The 21,729-nt window shown below is 47.2% G+C and overlaps 1 protein-coding gene across 3 annotated transcripts in view; it reads right to left on the bottom strand.

The window, feature by feature from the left end:
* The window catches only part of LOC149353063 (ileal sodium/bile acid cotransporter-like), a 109,308-nt gene that overhangs the window by 26,700 nt on the left and 60,879 nt on the right, over positions 1 to 21,729 (bottom strand). For all 3 annotated transcript variants that reach the window (XM_089582259.1, XM_089582260.1, XM_089582261.1), the window contains one exon: positions 5,111 to 5,315. In XM_089582259.1, coding sequence (XP_089438385.1) covers positions 5,111 to 5,315 — 205 coding nt within the window. The remainder of the gene's footprint in view (positions 1 to 5,110; positions 5,316 to 21,729) is intronic.

Genomic DNA, 21,729 nt, shown 5'->3' with positions numbered 1-21,729 from the left:
CCCTGGTCGAAACGTTAGAATAAAGTTGTTGTTTTTCTACCGTGTGTCAACCAAATTACGTTTATATATATATATATATATATTATTACCTTATTATATATATTATATATATATTTTATATATTATATATATTATTACCTTATATATACAGGGTGTTTCACCTAAGACTTTCTGCAATTTTTAAAAATAAGCTATTTGAATTAGATGCGCGCTTTTTATGGCATAGCATTGTCAGTGGTGTAGTACATCATAATGCAGCTAAGACGTGCTAACTAGTAGGCTTGTTAACCAATATTTAATAGCTAACTTTTAAACTATTACCGTTGGGCTCCTTAATTATTGAGAGGCATGCAGCCCACCGAAAGTAATGTCCATATCCGTTTTTAGAATTTCGAGAACGCGATTATCCTCGGCGCTGTGGCCCAACAAATTTCGCCTACATCGCGCCAAAATACATGCGGTTTGAGAAGCTTTCAGGCAAAGCAACCTCTCCAGTGAGCCTAACTCGTCGAAATAGCCAAAATATGTTGGGCCACAGCACCGAGGACAATCGCGTTCTCGAAATTCTAAAAACGGATATAGACATTACTTACGGTGGGCTCCATGCCTCTCAATAATTAAGGAGCCCGACGGTAATAGTTTAAAAGTTAACTATTAAATATTGGTTAACAAGCCTGCTAGTTAGCACGTCTTAGCTGCATTATGATGTAATACACCACTGACAATGCTGTGCCATAAAAAGCGCGCATCTAATTCAAATAGCTTATTTTTAAAAATTGCAGAAAGTCTTAGGTGAAACACCCTGTATATATATATAAGGTAAAAAAACATTTCATTGTATGAAACTAGTCATTCCGCATAATCAGAGGTGTGTATGTATATATATATGTATATACATACACACCTATGATTATGCGGAATGACTAGTTTCATACAATGAAATGTTTTTTTACCTTGCCCAACATATACATTTTTACATATCCTACTATGTTTATGTTTTTGCTCAGTTCTAGACCAACCCTGTAATGCCCGGCGTATCGCCTGTGATACAAAAGTCTTTTTGTTTATGCTCGCAGGCCTATGTGATTTCTCAAGCGCATTTAACAAATAAAGGTCAAAGTTTTAGTGTCCAGAAACGGAAGAGGCCTACTGAAACATCAATTCATAGAAAATCTCACGGTTAAACAGCCTAGTGTTTCGGTGGTTGTAATGCTGCATTCGAAGGACATGGGGCTGCTTTGAACTCTGCTCTTTATTGAATATGTGCGCCTGCGTATTTGTACGCAGTTATAACGCCCTTAGATATTAAAGGAACCGCGGGACACCTCCACCAAGTATCGTTCTCAGTAAAAAAAAAAGTATTCTCTGGCTTTTTCTGCTAATGCCGACGCTTGCCCGGAAGCAAAATACGGGTTTATCATCGAGAAATTCGGGTTTAAAAACGTTCCCGCTAGACCATCCAAACTCGCGACTCCCTCACCGTAAAGGACGGGTTGGCACCCTTCTGAAGTGAGTGGAGGTGTAGCATGGGTTCTGGGATTCACGTCCAAAAATTTGTGACTTGCGAAATCGGCCGGTGATGGCGACACGTGTATTTAGTTTTTTTTTTTTTTTTTTTGGGGGGGGGGGGCAATTTCTAGCTAATAAAATCTGTTTTCGGTGCGAGCAAGCTCTTTGTGATTAGAGCGCGGCACACTATCGTACAGACCAACTTCTATTTGTCTAAGTGATCCTTCAAGAAATCACCAAAATTATCTAAATACAGTTATGCTCTAATAATCATTTTCCGAATAAATCTCCCAGTTTGTACATTTTCTCAATGAAGGGAGAATTGATGATCAAATCCTAGAGGTCCGTAACGTTTATCCTACGTTTTTGCTGTCTGGTTAATTTTGATCAGGCAAAAATCAGTCTGTCCAATACGAAAAATTTTATATGACTATAAAAATAAAAATGGGCCAATGTGGCCAAAACAGTTTGATCTCAAAATTTAACAACTCCTGAAGCGTCTGCACATTACAATTTAATACTTTTCCATACATCGAAACCACTTTTCAGATGCGCCCAGCCGCCGCAGTGGCTCAGTGGCTATGGCGCTCGGCTGCTGACCATAAAGACGTGGGTTCGATTCCGGCTGCGGCGGTCAAATTTCGATGGAGGCGAAGTTCTAGAGGCTCGTGTGCTGTGCGATGTCAGTGCACGTTAAAGAACGCCAGGTGGTCGAAAATTACCGGAGCCCTTATCTACGGCGTCCCTCATAGCCTTAGGCCGCTTTGGAACGTTAAACGCAGCAAACGAACGAACAGCCATATATATGCTCCCAAGAAGCCAATTATTTGACACTTTTTTTTTTTTTTTTTCGTAGAACACGCAAACAGCACGCTAATGCCGCTTCTGGGATCTTCAGATGGCGGCTGGGGTGTGCGAAAAGCATTTTTTTTTCTCAATTTAATTCGAGAAAACTTTTCGTCCCTAAAATAGACAAGAATGATTTTTTTTTTTTTACTTAATCTCGAAATAGTGGAGCTGCGTCTGACGTAGCGTGAGTCTGATTACACACCAGTCAAAACTGTTGCGGTGACCAAATATTCGCAAAAAAAAAAAAATCAGTTGCTTAACTATGAATGATCCGTGTCACACGGGCACCGAAAATGCCTTTGTGTTGCGCCTTCGCCGCTAAGGGCCTTGGAGACGAAGGCACCTGTCCGAGACCATTGGAGCCCTAAGGCGCGGCCTTTGAGAACCTGCGACCGCAGTGGCGTCCAAAAAATATACGCAGCTGACAATGTTTGAAAACATCGTTAAAAATACGAATGGTTTATCTGGTTTTGCTTTTTGGACGGGAGTTTATATTTTACGCTCAGATTTCAAGAAAGTGAAATTGTTGCGGCAACACCGAGTGCCCGTGGTGGCCAAGACAATGCACATAACCTGCTGCTTCTGCTGATAAGATTAGCTGTTGTAGTTCTTTTAAGGAAGCAGTAAAAACAAAAAATTGTCTCAGCTCAACGTATGAATAGAATACCCCACTTGAATTTTAAAACGCTAACTTCAGCCACATCTTGCACAGCAGCGGGTGCTAAACTTCAACAACTGTTCCACCTTTGGGCTGCACCATGCAGATGTGTCTCTGCTCCTTTGAGCTTTCGCTTCTTTGGTGAAAAGAGGTGCTTTGCTGGAAAGGCCTTCGAGGAATTCTGTGTGACAGGGGTATAAAAGTTTACTCATAAGGGACTGATTGCCCTGCGACATAGCTTTCGACCGTGGAGAGTACAGAGGGGATAATTTCAGAATATATAAGGTATATCAAATCTGGTCATTTCCAGCCGCTACCTCACCGTTTGCGCAGACGCCAATGAGGGAGTCTTTTTCTCCACAATGTGTGTGAAACAGCTGAAGGCAGCGGCGGACAGGGAACCTAATGTGCACTTAATGGCGCGCGTATAAACAGCTAATATAAAATGCCAGTGAAGCGAATTGTTCATGACACCTTCCATAGCAGTACAGATGTTATTACAATCAGACATTGTGCCGGATGAATTTGCGGGAAACTTGGGCAATGGCGGCTGATGCACTTTTCCGCAGAGAGAGGAGTGAGGGAGGAACAAAGCACGGCACAGGTCAAAGCGCGAACCTAAATCTGCATCTCTTGACATAAAGCAGCTTGCGTACGAAACATTTCCACATTTGTAGATGCATCATACATCTGGCACCCATGGAAATCGTATCACACCGTCGAACTGTGATCAATCCAGAATCGTGCAGGTTTGTTCATCACTTCGCTTTACTCAAAAGAAACCGGTGTCACCGCCTTCAAACAGTCCCTCCGTATCAATGCTAGAATCATGCCGTGTCATCTGCCTGCGCTTACTTCATACATTTCATTATAACACAAAATCACGACATACTTTGTTAACCGCCTCGCAAAGAACGTCATCCTGCCTGAACTACGATAACCCGATTGCACCGATAAGCGGCCACATGCCTGCTTACAACAAATCATTCTTTCCTAATGCAATAGCGTTCCGGAATTCGCTGCCTAATGACATCGCTGCATGCGCAGATCATTAATATTCCCCGAGAAAATAAAATAAAAAAAACGGGTTCGACCGCGTCTGCTTGCCTTGCTCCAAGTTTTGTTTATTTTGTTTTTACATTGCTTCGTAGTATGTAGAAAAATGTAGAAATTATTCTCGAGTCATCATTCATCCAAGCGACGCCTGGTACTATTAACCGGAAGGAAGGGACGATGCCGCCCATCTGTATGCAATCATTACGTCATATGCTGCGCATTAAAGTTTCGACGGCTTCGTTGTGAACAAGAAACCCTTACGGGTTCCGAAACGTAATTTTCCTTTGACATGGTCAGTAACTGTTATACTTTTTCTTCACTAATGCCTGACCAGACGAACTTTCGTCGAACCCTTGACTATGTGTGTATGTGGACTTGTGATGCGATTACTGCCAATGTTAGACCTGTTGCGCTTTTAAATTTTTTTTTAAAATCCTCGGTAAATTTCTTGTGCATGCTTTTACCACAGCTAGCCCCGCCGCGGTGGCTCAGTGGTTACGACGCTCGGCTGCTGACCCGAAAGACGCGGGTTCGATTCCGGCCGCGGCGGCTGAATTTCGATGAAGGCGAAATTCTAGGGGCCCGTGTGCCGTGCGATGTCAGTGCACGTTAAAGAACCCCAGGTGGTCGAAATTTCCGGAGTCCTTCACTACGGCGTCTCTCATAGCCTGAGTTCCTTTGGGACGTTAAACCCCAATAAACCAAACCGAACCAACCACAGCTTGCCGTTGCAAAACCAAATCTCCCCGTTTAGGAATCAACAAATGAAGTGGAAGCAAGCGTCAAGATGGCAGCATGTTGACGCTAGTATGTGGGCGTCATCAGTTATGCAGTGAAGCGCACAACAGCCCAAGATGGCCACTTGTCAGCAACGGCACACTGGAGATCTAAGCGGCTCTACACCTGCACTGAATCGAAAAGCGCCTTGTCTAACTACCCGCTTATCCAAGTGCCCAGGATAGAAGTGGTAGAACTAAAGGTTAGCGACGACACGTAGTGACGCTCGCTGGCACGCCGGCGTGTCGCCAGAGTGCGCACCTTGGTGACGTAGGGTGCCACCCGCGGGCAGAGCCAGTTGAAGAGCATGCCGAGGCCGGCTGGCAGCGATATGAAGACCAGGCTCATGGCCATCTTGGAGTAGGGCACGACGATGTCACCCGTGTCCACGTAGTGGCCGTAGAGCAGCATGTTCACCGGCATCATACCCATGGCCAGCACTGTCGAGCACAGCGTCATGGCGATGCTGCGCAAAGAGAACCGTGCACACGGTGGATTAGCTGCACACTCCGCGTCTCGGGCAGACACAGCACACGCGAAATCGCGCGATTTTTCGACACATACCGCGAACCAGTCCTCGTCAATTGCGCAAGACTGAATCATACACGGCACTATGCATTACTTGAAGGTAAAGCATCTTCAGCAGAAATCTGTATGGAGGATAAAAACTATGATTAAGAGCGACTCTAGCCAAACTCTCCAAGAAGAGGGGTCCTGACGTTTCAAAACCGGTACGGGCTCTTTTTTAGGGTCTCCTCCTGAGTGATCTGTTAACGGTCTCAGGGGTTTCTGAGGAGACCGAACGGGTCTCGAAACCTCGGGACCCCTTTTCTTAAAGAGTTTGGCTAGAGCTGCTTTCATCTATAAACTCTGTATTGATCTGTATGTTTCACGTAAATTGAACCAAGTTTTAAGGATGCGCAAATATAACAGGTGAGAATGAAACTCAAGTATAGTATAACTTGGCGTAAACTATAGTTTACGTATGAGTATGCTTTAGTTCCCAAGCAATCGTTTAGTTAGCCGTTAAGTAAAGATTAACAAAACAACTTGCTTGACGATAACATGAAAATATGGGACAGTTGTTTTTTGTATCCCATGGTTACAGAGCATCAGACAGGACATAGAAGGAAGGACACAACACAGCGCTGTGTCCCATCTATCGCGCTCTAACCTGGTGGTTAATATTGATTGAACCGCTGAACTAGCACGAAAAATGCCAATAAATTGAAGAGCTCATAACGGAATGCTCCGCTCACAGATCGGAAACGTTTCTTCTTCTGTGTCCGCATATCTGAGCGAAGTGCGTTTATTCGAATGCCCATTTCCTTCACTTGTGTACTTGAGAACGCATGGTTCCCGCTTCTCTTCACCTTTACCTTTTACTGCGCTAGCACTATAACTCCTAATCTCAGATTTCGCCGATGTTCGTCCGAAGCCTCTCTCCGTGACCTAGGTGGCAGGTGGTGGGTCATGTGACCTTGTGACGTCATCACAACCTGCCTACCGGATCGTGAGCAAACTGCCCACCTTGGCAGGTGGCAGCTCAATTAATTATTGGTCACAAGAGGTTGCTCGGGAAGAGCAACTTGAGTCTCACGAGTCCCACCGATGGCAATCGTCGCAAGACTGGTATAAGACACCCAGCGAACTACGAATTTAAAGTAGAGAATGACCAATTTCGCGTATATGGGAACTGACCAATTAACGATATCGCGTCATAGCCTTAAGTCCCCTCCAATTTTAGTTCGCTAGCAATAAGGCCCCCGCTCACCGATTATCGATCTTTGGCTGAAGCTTGCTTGACCTCGAAAACCGAGCCTCGAAGGGAAATGAAACCGAAGTGCTAGCGCACCTAATTTGCATTGGACCTAACCACTCTACACCGGGCGTAATTTTTTTTTCTCTTTCTAGTACAGAATATAATAAGTCCGCTATATCGCCCCCCTTCGCGTCACTTTTGCGAAGAGGCACGCTCCCGAGAACCACGGCTTTGGAAACTACAAGGCTGCCTTTTTAAGAACAGGTGAAATGACGCATGGCTGCTGACGCGATTCAAGACTCGGTTCAGGGAGGAGGCGAAGGTCAGTGTGCTAAATACGCAGACTAAGAACGCCACAGCATCAGAGTACACCAAAGAACCAGCGTCTGCGCACGCCGCCGCCCCGATTGCAAGCGTTTGTTGCAAGGTTCGACAGGGTGATCGCGAAAGAGGAAAAGTTCTGGCGCAGAAATTTTATCGCGCGCGGACCTCAGTGTCCGTAATGTCGCACGTCGCAGTCAATACACTGCAAGCACATTCATGGTAACCAATACCTTCGTCATGAATCCGCAAGGAGCGCTGCTTTTTTTGCAACAACAGCTTGATAGCGGGACACCTGAAACCTCGCGCGACGTTCGACATCCGACGAAATGACGTCACGGATACTCGCCCTCACCACTGCGCGCTCGCGCTCCCCCTGGCGCCGGTAGAGCTTCACGCTCTTACTAGCATTGCAGGCGAACGCGAAAAGAGCGCCACGCACAGCGCTCGAAGCTAGGCTCGAGCATGCTTTTCGCATTCCGCAGCTGCGGGCTATAGACGTCACACCATTTCTGTTTACAAACGGTGACATCGCTGAAGCGAATGTGGAGCGAATTAGCAGCGACTTACGTTGAATGGCCTCGCAACAACAGCGACTACAGGTAGCACGAGCGACATCAGACTCGTGAATGCAAACTAGTGCGGTGACAAGACAGAGAAGAGTAAGCGTCGTATAATCTAGTCGTAAGAAGCCAGCGACTGCAGTGCATTGATCGATGCTACAGGAAAGGCAACGTAAAAGAAAAATCGTTAACACAGGCGCATACATAAGTGTCGTTTCATTCACTTTCTAAATGGTCGTTCGGCGCGGAACATCGTAGACCATGGATTAAGCCCAGCTCTGCTGACAGGCTGCGCCTCGAGAGGCGTATAGCGTTCGCTCCTCCCCGTTGAGGCCCACGCCCACTTCACGGCCATTTAACGGCGATAATTGCGCAAAAATGTCCGCAGCTGACGCTGTCGTCTGCTCATGGTGCAATCAAACTTTCCGCCCCCTTTTCCCTTTCTTTAAAACAATCAGGTCTCTCCTCCTCCGCCGGAAACGTCTTCATCGCGATGCACAACGGTTCGTCCATGTAAGAGCGTATATGTGGAAATTCATCTCCCCAAGGCTTTCTTGAGAACAGGCAAAAACATGTCGGCAGAAATGGAGCATGCTCACTCTTCCGCATTGAACCGATAGCTGCAAAAAAACACCAAAAACAACAAAAACATGTCTGCGCCAGTTGATAGCTTTGGGGCAATTAAACTTGTTTTGAATGCACCCCGATCCAGGCTTATCTTTTTCTCTCTCTCTCTCTCTCTCCCTACAGCGAGCGGCCGTGCACGCCTGCCCGTAGGTGTACACGAGCTGGGAATCGGAGACAGGGGCCTGGCTCCCTCCCTTCTGGCGTCCCTGACCACTTTTAGGCTCGCTTTTCGGCGCCCGCCATCCAGCCCTCCGCGAAGCTTACACGCGTGCACGATTATTCCACCGGGAGAGATAGCAAAATCTGGACATTATACAACACGAAGGCTACGAGTGAACGACGACGCATTACGCGCATATTAATGCGTTTTCCATAAACGCCCTTTGAGGGATCCGCGGCTTTATAAGTGCTACGATTGCCCGGACGTCTGTATATATCTCCGCTCCCGGTCTTTCGCGCTAGGCACTCGATGATCTAGTTTCACGAGCGTGGCCGATTCTCTTTTTCAGGTGGATACATCGTTTTCGGCACCGGTGCGTTGCGTGAGAGAAGTGCGGACGCAGAAGACGAGCCCACGCTCGCTTCTTGTGGCCTACGGCGGTGCACGGTAAGTGCACGGCGCCCGTCCACGCCCCGGGCGGATTTGCCCATCGACGTCGCGCGCGCTTTCCCTCTCTCTGTTTACCGTGCTCGCTGACGTCACTCTTCGTGGAGCATCAGACGACTGGCGCCTGGCGAGCCGGCAGTTTACGTTGCAAGGAGCCCCCGGCATTCCTTTGAGCTACTCGCTTGTTCGAGCGCCTCGTGGCCACCGGATCGGGTCCGACTTCCGCGACAGGGGAATCCGGAGCCCGACCTCGAGCGCTGCAGCGCGATTTCAGGATTTCCAGCGTCTGGCTTCCGCTCTTTCGCAATTTTCGAGGAATTAGTTTGCTTTTCGTTTCGTCTGTTATGTTTCACACACGCACGAGCGCTTAAAAGAAGCATATTTTAAAACTTAAGATCCGCCTAAAAGAAAGCTTTTTGATGATGACTCACCGAAATTGGCTCGAGTGCACACGTGCAAAGCTGCCTGCAACGCATGACGGCAATTCACTCGCCCACTGGCTCTCGAAATAACGACCTTACGCGCTGAACTGAACAGTTCATTGAATTGACCAGCCCAGCTCAAGATTACCTCTGCTCCGTTCAGTTTACAAATTCTGAGGACTTGTCTCACTCATTGAGACTCGGTGCCACTCACGTCATTCATTCGCTGCCGTGGTAACGGAGCTGCACTCGCTTGCACTCTGCGGCTGCTGCAGTTCTGACTCAGAAAAGCCCTCCAGGATGTCACAACCTCAAGTACCACGCTTGAAGAGTGGTGCACTGCATTTCTCTCCTACCGGTATCTTTCTGGCGCCTAGCCTCACTGTGGCATTGCTCAACTCTGCCGCAACGTTCTCGGCACCTTACTTTCGACGAGAGAGCTCGAGTTTGGCTGATGAAGCACATATACCTTTCATGGGAAATGACATGAGAGAGGACGCTCTCGAGTGCTTCTGGACTTCTTCGCGTTCTAGTTTTATCGTTATGGCTGTGTTAGTCGGTACATGCACAAATGGGAAAGTTCAATGTATTCGGAGGAATTCCCCGACGTGGAATAGATTCCAGTACAGGGAGTAATCGCTCGTTAGTATCTCCCTGAACGCTGCCATAAGGGCACAAAGGAAATCTAAACAGCTTTTTCAAGTTCTCCGCGCTTGAAGAACTGAATTGAAAATGGCAAGTATTAGCCTAGAGAACGCACCTATCGGATATCATATTTTCTGTCTTGCACCCGCCTGTAAACAATTCAGTTCTCCTTCGCAGCGCACCTATAGCGTGTTGCGAATTTTCAGAGGTGCAGCCCAGTTTATTTATCGGAGCGCAAACTCATTGCTCTTTGGTAAGAAAACCAAGGCTTCGTTGCAACTAGTCCTAGCATGACGAATAGCAACTGCGAAAGTTTCTAGAAATGCTTACAGTTAATCTACCTTAGCCGATCTGCATTCAAGCCCATTTCTAAACTTATATCGAAACCCCTGGCCCGCTCGCCGGTCTCTCCGTCAGTATTACGTGTTTCCGTGAGAAGCCACGCAAAAGACGAACTAGAAAACGCCGTGAAAGGTGTGGGCTCTACATCACGCATATACATCGTTACTACGCGGCAACATGCCGAGAAGATTAGCCCTGTTACAAACCGTTTTTAGTTTAGAATTGAGGTTTCTTCTCAAAGCTGTGAACAGAATGCAGATGAAAGGAAGAATGTGCACGTGACTCAGCGGCCTTCCAGTGACGCTTTCGGACACCTTGAATTTAAAATGTCGGAGGGCTCAACAGTGTGATCACACGAGCATAATGCTATTCGCTAAGTGACTCATGGAAGGTGTGTGCAGCGGCCACATAGTGTAACTTAGTGAAAGGCACGCAGACGCAGCTTCCCCGACCGCACATTCTTCGCCGTGAAGCGGAAGGTTTTGCTGAGGAAAATGTGACGTTACTGAAAGCACGCTATTGCTGATGCTGTCCGCGAGCGATGAGTCCGCGTAGAGTGTTTTCTGGGAATGAAGTGCTTCGTATTAGCTGCGTGTGTTTACTAAAATGCCTAAACGCATTCCTCGCTTTCCTCGGCACACTAACAGACGGAACAGACTAGCAAACTTTTTGAATGCAGAAGCAAAATGATGCAGGTATTTCGAAAGCACGCAGTTATAGGCAAAAAAAAAGAACCAAACACGTTGGCATTGAGGAAGGAACTAAAAAAAAAGCGATCTTCCAACACACAGACTCATACAGGTATGCAGACGTTGCTTACTCTAAACGCACTTAGTCTGGCACCATAAATAAAGTGACATTCAAGTGCGCAGGAAAGACAGCGATCCAATCCTTTTTACATCTGCATGAGCCTTAACATCGGCAGAGCAAAAACAAAATCACGACTCCAAATGTAGTTTGGTTCTTGCAGGGGTCGTTAAGACAACAAAATGACATGGGTCGCACACCATCTATACTCTAATTCTTGGTGGAAGTTTGGATCCAGTTTACATGACTGCTAATCGGGCTGAAAGCTGCAGGGTGCAGACGAAAAGGAAAGTTTTGTACATCATGAAACAAGCAATCTCGCGAGCATAATCACTGCGTGTGTGGCTGAGTTACAGGTACTGCTAACAAATCGAACAGGATTTGCAAATCAGACAAACTGCTGCCAAATCGAGCAGTATTCACGTGATTGCCGAAATGGACGAGTCTTCTCGGAATCAAGCCCCAGTGTATGAAAGTACGGAAGTGGGTATTCAATGCGCTTGGCCATTGTTTCTTTTACTGCATTAATGGTTAAAGTGCATTTGAGGGAAGGTTACTGAAGGAGGTAAAACGGACGCGGGTGCTAATTACGATGCATGGAGGCGAGAGAAGAGCCTTGGGCAGCAGGCACTGAGCACACACCCTGCAGAGAAGTCAGCCGATGGGAGCATCGGAACCTGCGACTACGCGTTACTTCGCTACGCAGCCCACACCCCTTTCACGGGAGAACTACTGCGTTGAGCCGGTGCTCCATTAGACGTCAATTAAGGCCGAATGTCGAGGAGTGAGATATACCCTGATAAAGAACCGCAAAACTTAGACCGAAACCAAGGGAGACACAAACACGCACTAAATATTCTCGTCTGCATAGGTAAGGTTACCAAGGACATGCTCCAGTCCTCGCGCGCTTCGGAGCCTGTTTATCGTTGCGTGCCACGTCATGCATACAACCGATGCAACTTTGCGTGGACAGGCCCGCAAACTGCTGATACGGTAATGATTCTCATTCTTGTCTGCAGCACAGATCGAATTAAGTCGAATGCTGAGAGGCTCGTGTGAGCACAAAAAGGCACTGCCGCTAGCGCGGACTGTCCACGACCTAGTGAATATTACTCCAGGACGCAGGGCAGGTGCAGTCACCTAGGAAGGAACGGGGAGCGCCTGTGGAGGCGTTCTTCAAAAGCGGACCCCGGGTAGCCCCTGACCTTCGAACACCGGAAGCGAAAGGTGGAGTGGCGAAGCTGTTGCCACAGCTGACCTGGGGCGCCTCACTGGAGGCAGCGCGACTCTGTGCTGGTAAACATGCTCCGAGATGGAGACGCAGAAGGACCGAGTCCAGTGGCTGGCTTTAAAACCACTTCTCGTCGAGAGATACTCAGTCGGGAGCTCTAAGGCAATTCACGGCAGAGGAGAGAGTACTTACCACTGTGCGGAGCATAGGAGCGGCCAAGGGGCCCGAAGCGCCCTGCCACACAGCCCATAGATAACCTTCGTTAGGGACGCAAAAGTGTTTCGCTGCGCTATCGGTGGAGTGGAGCACGTGTTTTCTGGATTATTCCCCAAGCAGGATGACCGAGCGCTTGCCTGATGCATGCGCACGGCCAAGTGCGCGTTTTTTTGGGTGTCGCTTACAGGACGAAGCGATGGCATCATATTGCGAAGCTCCTGCGCTGTAGCGGAGGAATAGCACGAAATCCTGCGTTTGCGTCCGCGGTGCCGGCATTTATCGAGATAAGCTTAGAGCTGTACCGCGTTCTACCCCGGCTAGCCAGAAAGCGATCCACGACCAAGGCCGGAGGGCGTTGAAATGCGTTCAACGCCACGCACGCATCCACGCCGAGGACGTTGGTTGTCAGCGTTCTGCATTACGTCGAAACCATATTGAATGCAGTCGTCGGGAACTTGTTCAAGTATTATCGCATTCAGTGAGATAAATATGTTTTGTAACGCGTTCTCAAGTAAGCGACGTGCAGCTGAGCTCATGCTCGAGAAAAATCTGTACCCCCCCCCCCCCCCCCCCCCCCCCCCCATTTTTGTTTTGGTAAAACTGACTCTGCTTAGTGGCACCGTGCCACCGACGCAACGAGAGGCGCCCGACTGTATGGCCCTGAGATCGCAAGGATGTCACCAGCGCTCGAAGCGATAAAATGCTTAAATATTGAAGACAAGGAGAGAGAGAGCGTACACCTCATAAAATAACTTACCTGTCCGACAAAAGAAGCATGAGTACACATCCCCGCTCATCCCTCAGCACGACCTACACGCCCCGGAGGACAGTGTCTTCGGTGGTATTAGAGCAAACGAGATATTCTGGCACTTACTGTGCTCTTAATGTGTAAGCTTACAAAATTTACGCATATGATTTGAGAAAATTTTTCTCTGACCTGCTGACTGATTTTCGATTCATCACTCAGCAAAAAGTGTAACAGAAGAACGTGTTTATTAGTTTTATTTTTTTGCATTGTCTGCTTGTGGAGTAAGCACACGCAGTTGAATATACAGAAATCCACGCTATACTTCTCTCAAATTGTGAGAGAACTCGCCCGCTAAGCTGACTTTGGACAAAGCGAAAAACGTTAAGGTTACTTGTTCGAGCGGAATTAGCAGTTTTGCGTCCTCAAATGCGTAGTGGAATATTTGATTTGGTAAGAGCCGCCGCGGTGGCTTAGTGGTCATGGTACTGGGCTACTGACCCGAAAGACGCGGGTGCGATCCCGGCCGCGGCAGTCGCATTTCGATGGAGGCGAAATGCTAGAGGCCCGTGCACTGTGCGATGTCAGTGCACGTCAAAGAACCCCAGGTGGTCGAAATTTTCGGAGCCCTCCACAACGGCGTCCCTATAGCCTGAGTCGCTTTGGGACGTTAAACCCTATAAGATCAAAATCAAATCGATTTGGTATGAAACTCCACGGCGTATTTGAATAACCTGTGTAGCATATTGTTTAGTCATTTGAGCAGCACTTTGCTGCTAGCTGAAAGTGCGCGCATGTACTTTCTGTATTGCTTTTCCCGTACGTAGAAGGGTCGATACAGGGTGCCAGCATTCACCAGTCAGCATAATAGACGCCTTCAACGACTCTCTCTCACCTCTCATTTTGAAATTCAGTAGTGGTCCAGCCGAGAAATCATTCCGAGCTTGTAAGTCATTCTTTTCCTCTGTATCACACCCGTGTCACTAATCACAATTGAGCCACTACAACGCTCCTGCTTCACTCTGTTACTTCTTTACTTTTCTTCTTTTTCCGCTTATGACGTGATATGCCTGGCATGAGGGCCGTCATCCTCGTAATCATCGACCGTGCACTACCACGTCACCTGTAAGTACTTACATAGGTTGGCCACAGAACCGTACGTGTCATCGAAACGTGAGCCAACAAGCCAATAAACGAATGAAATAAGCGTTTCGGCGGGTTTTTCTTGCACTGAGACTAACTAGGATGCTCTAGCCAGCTCGCCGCAATCGGTCTCTCGCAGGACTGCGCAGCATTTTGCGTTGCGTGGACACAGGGGCGCGATCATCGCTCTCCGCTTATTTTGTTTTTTTGCATGATAATTTCCTTTTATGCTTTTGGGTTAATACTCAACGTGTAAAAGATAAAATATGCGAGAAGAAAATGGCGCCATAAAAAGCATTGTTTTCGAGTCACAATGCGTACAAAAACTCCAGCAGGTTAAGCTCCACTGATACTCAATGTTGTATTTATTATTTCGCAATACAATGCGAATGCTCATTATCCCCTTTCCCCCATCCGCCCATTATGTCGGTTAGTTGATTAACTAAAAGATTAGCCCAAGAGATTAGAGGGCTAACAATGGCCAGTAAGCGCATAGTCCTACATAATAGAAGGGGGTTGTGGGGAGTGGGGCGTCGTGCGTTGATTTCCAGATCTTCCGAGCGACGCATTCAAGCAAGCGTTGCGCAGCTGAGCGTGCGTAGCGGCGCGGGAGTTTTCGATCGTGTGTTTGCGTTTGCGCAGGACGTGGACGCCTGTACAGTGAAAAACAGTGGGTCGAATTCCCGATTGCATCGGCACTGCTTCACAAGTGTCTACCTCCGGCCGATACAAAGAACGTGCATTTTTCTTTTCTGACGTGAGTGTGATCAGCCTTGCCATTGAGTTGGATGAAAAAAAAAAGTCGAGCTGCGGATTTTTATTGCAAAAAAGTGCGTATTCGCCGTGCTTCCAAGCATATTACGTCAGCGGTGGCTGAGCGGTCCCGTACCGCCTGCGTTCTAGACTGGGCTCCTCAGCGCTGCGGCCAGCGATGCCTGTGCGCCACGCAGGCCACTGGACTGGAGACGTTGTGCTGCTCGACCCGAGCCAATTATCCGCACAACGCCGGTAATCACGCGCTGACTTTGATTGCGGCAATCGCGCCGATTCGATGAGACGACGCTGCAGCCGCGCCGACCCGATCGTGCCTGGCGTCTCGGCCACCGTGTGATGTAACAGGCTCCAGTCACGGCCCCGGCTGACCCGCCTAGAACGCGTGGAGGCGCCTGCGTGCTCCAAACAACAGCGCAGGTCGCGGTCCAGCAGAGGAGAAAATGCGCCCAGCCGCGCCGGCGGACGGAGCTTGCGCTGCGCTTTCCATCTCCAAGGCGTCGATCCGCACCGCTTCAAGGCTGGTCTCCGGACAAGCGCTTTCGCACTGTTAAAGTTTGGCCGCTGGTAGGCGTTGTGAGTCTCGGTAAGCTGCCTCTACTTGTCCTCCACCGGCGACAGAGTACTGGGACAGCGAATGAGGTGGCGCTCTGACCGGCCAACGGATTGCCCGAAGCAAGTTATTCGGACTTGCGCGGAATCGCCCGGTATAGAAGACACCGTCTGGCGTCGTTCCATGCCTGCGCCAGGATGCCACGGGTGCTGACTCGCCTTATTTCCAGGAGACGTATAGGGTAATTAATCTGTACTGGTTATTTTGTTACATGACAGGAAGCAAAGCCTCGGCTTACTCGGTAATCGACCTTCGCGAATCGCGCGACCATGAACACGCTCAATGGCTCAACCCGCTCGTGGCGGACGTGTTGAAACGCCGCTAGAGTAATTGTGAGAAGAAACGTGCAAGTTCGAGAGCTTGTAGCAATCATACAATTTCAGCAACGCATAGGTGTTGCAGCCTCAAGTGAATTGGCCTAAAAGCTTGCAAAGCCGAGCTCTTTCATCCTGGAGGGAACGAGGTATCGCTAGACTCGGCCCTGCTTACTCACAGTGAAACCGGCCGCCGCGGTGGCTCAGTGGTTATGACACTCGGCTGCTGACCCGAAAGACGCGGGTTCGACCCCGGTCGCAGCGGTCGAATTTCGATGGAGGCGAAATTCTAGAGGCCCGTGTACTGTGGTATGTCAGTGCACGTTGAAGAACCCCAGGTGGTCGAAATTTCCGGAGCCCTCCACTACGGCGTCCCTCATAGCCTGAGTCGCTTTGGGACGTTCGACACCCAATAAACCAACCATAATGAGGCCTCCACTGGACAGAAAATAAAATAAAAAAAAGGTCACGGAGCGTTGGTTCGTGGGCCCTAGTGAACTGCCGAGTGGCACTGCGTGGTTGTTGTTAATGCTATTCGCGTTACATTCCCACCGCGGTGGGCGCTGAGCACGAGCTCGCAGCCTCGATCTTGGCCGTGGCAGCCGTGGAGGCGAAGCGTAGAAAGGCGCCTGTGTTGTGCAGTGCCAGTGCCCGTTAATGAACTCCTTACTTCTGGAAACCTAAGCCCAACTCTTGACCCGCACTTTCTCAGTTTCATACTTCCTTTCTCAAGACTATTTTGTCTTGACTTTTGCCCTTTGATGGCTTGTATTCACATAACTATCCCTTCTGTGCATTTTATTTTTTCTCAGAGTAATATACTAATAATATTCCATTTATTTCCATCAAAGATGGGGGAGGCGAGGCAAAAAGCTGCGATAGCAGCTTGAAAAGTGCTCGTCCCCTACAAAGCAGCAGCAGTACACACCGACAACCCGACACATATTACTTCGAAAAATGAAAAGAGAAAAAAAAGAAGGGAAAGAAAAAGATAGACATGTGATAAAGTATAGAATTTACCGCTCGTACAATAAAAAAAAACGGTAAAAAATAGAATGTACGACGTGCACACACCAAAAGCATACACTTGTTAACAAATTGATAAGAAAGGTATGTACACTGAACGCAATTCTTTTCATGCGAAAAAAAAAAGTGAATACAAGTGTCTAAGTCGGAGGAAGATTAGATACTAATATCAGACAAGGAAGCAGTGAACACTGTAAATACGCTGCAAAGAACCGTAATGGTAAAAAGTAGCGCACAGATGTAATACAGCAATATGTAATATGTAATATGTTGTTATATCGGGTAGATTTGATTTCCCAGGGATATGTATTATACATAGCCTGTTTTCCTCTGTATACTTTTGTGCACATTTGATACTGTGTATCTTGTACGTTAATTGCATTGCATATTGTATGTTGTATATCTTCATGCGATGCTTTTTGCATTTGTTTTGTAAACACTCTCTTTACAGGGTGGGTAGGCCTTCGTCAGATGTTGATACACCTTTCGCCTGCTCTCCCTCGGCTTTGTTATGCAAGCCAAAATAAAGATATTAAAAAAAATATGGTCGAAAGTAATCCTGAGCTGTCTACTAGGGCGTGCCTCATCCCAGAGTGTCATTTTGGACATGTAGCGGCAGTGGCACTGGAACGTCTTATCATTATTATTTTAAGGGCCGCCACGGTGGCTCAGAGATTATGATATTCGGTTATTGACCCGGAAGACGCGGGTTCGATCCCGGCCGCGGCGGTTGCATTTCGTTGGAAGCGAAATGCTAGAAGCCCATGTATTGTGCTAGCCCCAGATGGTCTAAATTATCCGGAGCCCTCCACTAAGGCGTCCCTCATATCCTGAGTCGTTTTGGGACGTTAAACTCCATGAACTAAACCAAACCATTATTTGAAGGGACACTAAGGACAACACTCCATCAAATTATTGCTATCAGTAAAAATTTACTTCCTTGACTTTTTCTGGCTTTGTTGACGTTTGTCCGGCAGCAAAAAAAAATCAATTATCGGCGAGAAAATTTAATTTAAGCATCCCTCCAGTCGTGACGTAACTTTACCGAAAAGGACGGGTTACCAAGTGTTTTCAAGTGAATGGCGACGTAGCTACCCTCTGGGATCCGCGCCCCAAAATCGGTGTCGACGCACGCATTTTACTTGCGAAATCGGCTGGTGATGGCGACACCTGTATTTCGTTTTGTGGCCTTTCCTGTACCTTATAAAGGTTGCGTTTCCGGTGACGGTGGTCACTCTGTGATTAAAACGCGGTACACAGTCGATACAGGCCGGCTTCTAGTTGTCCTCAGTGTCCTTTTAGGAACACAGGGCTTCCTAGCAAGGGTCCCTGTGTAACAAAAAAAGCATTCGCTCAGCAGAACAGGATTTAATCACCCTGGTATTGTAGCTGCGCGGTCATCAAAAAAAGGAAACGGGCCCAATGCGCATTCCATTTGGAATCATATGGACTCAACAGGTCGGTCGATTGGACCTATGGGTCCATTTGGGTCGCCAAATAGGTTTCCTTACTTCCAGTCGGACAGACCGATTGGTTCTACGGTTCCAATTGGAATCAAGTGGACGCTTCATTTGGGAGGTTGAATTGGAACGCCCAAGTGAACATTCCAGCTGGAGCTTTCAATTGGCTCCATTCGGTTCTGCCATTCCAATGGGAAAGTCCAATTGGAAGCCAATAATTTTCTTGAGTGGGATCTGCACCTTGCTCTCTACAAATGCAGAACAACGAACTAATTAGGTTCTTGCAAAAAAGATATTGGCAGCTTAATCTACTGAAATGTTTCCATAACTTGCACCATCACCGCAGTCGTTATTACGTACAATACTTTGCTCAACGGACAAACGCCACTGACTGTAGAAGGAGGTTCCCATGAGCGGGGTATATAAGCCTGAAGAAAGAAGCTCATTCAGTGGACATACGCTGATTACTTTGGTGTTGGGTGACCTCTTCAGGCTTGTATTGCTCCTTTTGTTTAAGTGCGATACACTCTTACCTGTGGCCCACTTGGGGCTGCCACTTGAATTGGGAGCCAGGGATTAACCTTCTTATACGTGTTCGAACTGGAATCTCCAGTGGGAAAGTCCAATTGGAATGCCCTATCTATTCCAATTGGAGCTTTAAATTAGTTCCAAATACACAACTGAAAATTTCCTAATTGGAAAACAATGGTTTTTCTTTGAATGAGTAAACATTCTAATTAGAACTCCTATAGTTTGTTCTAAATACGCAACTGGGAATTTTCCATTGAGAAAGCCCAATGGGAACCAATTTTTTTTTGCCTGGGTGACCACCCCCTCCAATACGACTGAACCACATTGCCATTAAACCTCAATCCTCAGCCGCTGCGAAACATCTGGACAAGACGGCGGTCTGAGTTGTGACTCCGTAAGGGGTGCTAAAAATGAATGGATCCGAGCAGGAGCTGTAGCTGAACCTGACAACGCTTAGCACTAGAACCTTACCCAGCGAATTAAGACTGGCTGTGCTGCTCGAAGGTTTATTGGGGATTGCATGGGGTTTGTGCGAGGCTAAGATAACAGATGACGCGTGTACAGTGTTCAGCAAAGGGAATGTACTCTGCTGCGTCTCTCATAGCCTTGGTCGCTTTGGGACGTTAAACTTCATAAACCAAACCAAACCATCTGCTGTATAGGCCTATCTGACAGAATGCAGAGTAAGGTTGTTAATCCACAGGAAATAGCAAGGACGGCCTGCATAGTCACTGTTGTAAAGATCAACAAAAGGCACAATTGATGGTGGTGCACACATACGCACCGCCATAAAGTCACGAAAAAGAAATGGTCGAAACCTTCTACGAAGATGTCGAAACGACAATGACCGAAGTAAAAACGGTTCGTTATCTTAATAGTGTATTTAATGCTAAACTAGGTAGGCAATCTACAGGCGAAGGAGCAGCTGGAATTTATAGCATGGGCGTCGAAATCATCATGAAAAACAGTTGGCAGAATCTGCGAAAAGGAATAATCTACAAATTACGAGTAGATTCTTCCGTACAAGTATCAACAGAGACTGGACACTAAAAAACCGGAATGGAGAGACTGCCGATGAAACAGACGTCATATTGCAAATCTATACGTTTTAGAAGAGAATAGGGTGAGGTTGTCGAGAAGAAACAGATCAACGAGTCAGCTACAAGAAAAATGTGCGTCAGTTCAGGATTTTGCTTGAAAACCGATATTCGAATTTAGGCGAGGAATATCAAACAGCATAATGGAGAAGCAATGAAAGCCAGCCTGACCGAAATGCAGAATACACAACACAAGGAGGAGGCAAGGCAACTGGATGGGACACTTGCAAACTCTCGCAGAAAGAAAAGGATCTCATTAAAAAATGGCTTGGGCAGAAAGGGCAGAATAGGTTCAGCAGAATGATCAAACTTGATCAATACACGGAAGGTAAGCGACATCACGAAGTATTATAATATGGAAATAACAGGCAAAACCTGAAAGTAGCAAGCAAGAGATAGAAGCTTTGGCAGAAGCCAGACGAACATGAAGGACAAGCATATATTTAGGATGGCCAAAAGGTTCTCTATTGAACCGTACAGTGTAGCCACCACACCTTCCAGCAAGCTGTTGGACATATTAACGCGCAACGTATAGAAACGCCGGTTGTAACTAAAGATGAAGTAAACAAAATCTAACAAAAAATGTAAAGAGAAAAGCGGCGGGTGAGAGTAAAGTGCCGGCAGACATCCTGAAACAAGGCGAAGATATAGTACAGAAAAACTTGCGTCCCTGTACAGAATGCCTTACGAATTCAAAGATACTGGAGACACGGAAGAATGCTAACATTACACCAGTACATAAAAACGGAGATATCAAAGACCTGCAAAACAATATACCCATGAAAGAATTGTCCGCTATGAGATATACCAAGGTAAATGCTAACAAAATCAGTGTCTCGCTAGGTTTCCAGCCTAGGGAATAGGGACATTTTTGGCAATTGCATGAGTCCGTGGATAGCATTTCTGTCATCATTTAAATATAAAAATTTGCAGAGATCAACGCACCCCTAACTATGGCCTTGATAGACTAAAAAAAATTTGATTCAGTAGAAACAGCGGTGGTCACGCAGGCAGTGATGAACCAAGGAGTCGAGGAACCATAAGTAAATTTACTGAAACGTATCTGCAGTTAAGTACTGCACGACAACTTCCGTATTACACAAGAGGCGCGAGAAAGTATGTCAAAAAACTGTCAGGCAGGGAGGCAAAATCTCTTCGCATTTGTTCAATACACGTCTGGAGAAAGTATTCCGGGCGTTAAAGGTGAGGAGAGTTGGGTGCAGGGGTGGATTTATAAGTCATTCTCGGAGGGGGAGCTTGGGGGGTGCAGAAATGGTCCCATTTGAACCATGTATTTCGTAGACTTTTTTTTTGTCGAAAACATGGGGTTTAGCGTAGTTTCCGTAAGTAAGATTTTTCGCTTGCGGTGTGCGACCGCCCCTTCCGCCCTCCCACCCTTCCCCCTTAAGTCTTCCCCTGGTTGGACGTAAGAATTTACGGGGAATACTACAACAACCTTCGATTTGCCGACTATGTGGGAACAAATTATAGCGCATGGCATAGGACTAAGACACGCAGAGTGCGACGGTAGGCCTGAAGATTAACATATAATAATGAGCTAATGTTGAACAGTATGGAAAGGAAGCGACAATTTTCTCTCTCTCTTTTTTGGTCTCCTAAACTTGGCGTTATTTTTT

This window comes from Amblyomma mixtum, chromosome 3 (assembly GCF_055824585.1).
Source record: "Amblyomma mixtum isolate Tamu chromosome 3, ASM5582458v1, whole genome shotgun sequence".
Taxonomy (NCBI): domain Eukaryota; kingdom Metazoa; phylum Arthropoda; class Arachnida; order Ixodida; family Ixodidae; genus Amblyomma; species Amblyomma mixtum.
This window is presented reverse-complemented; position numbering and strand designations above follow the sequence as displayed.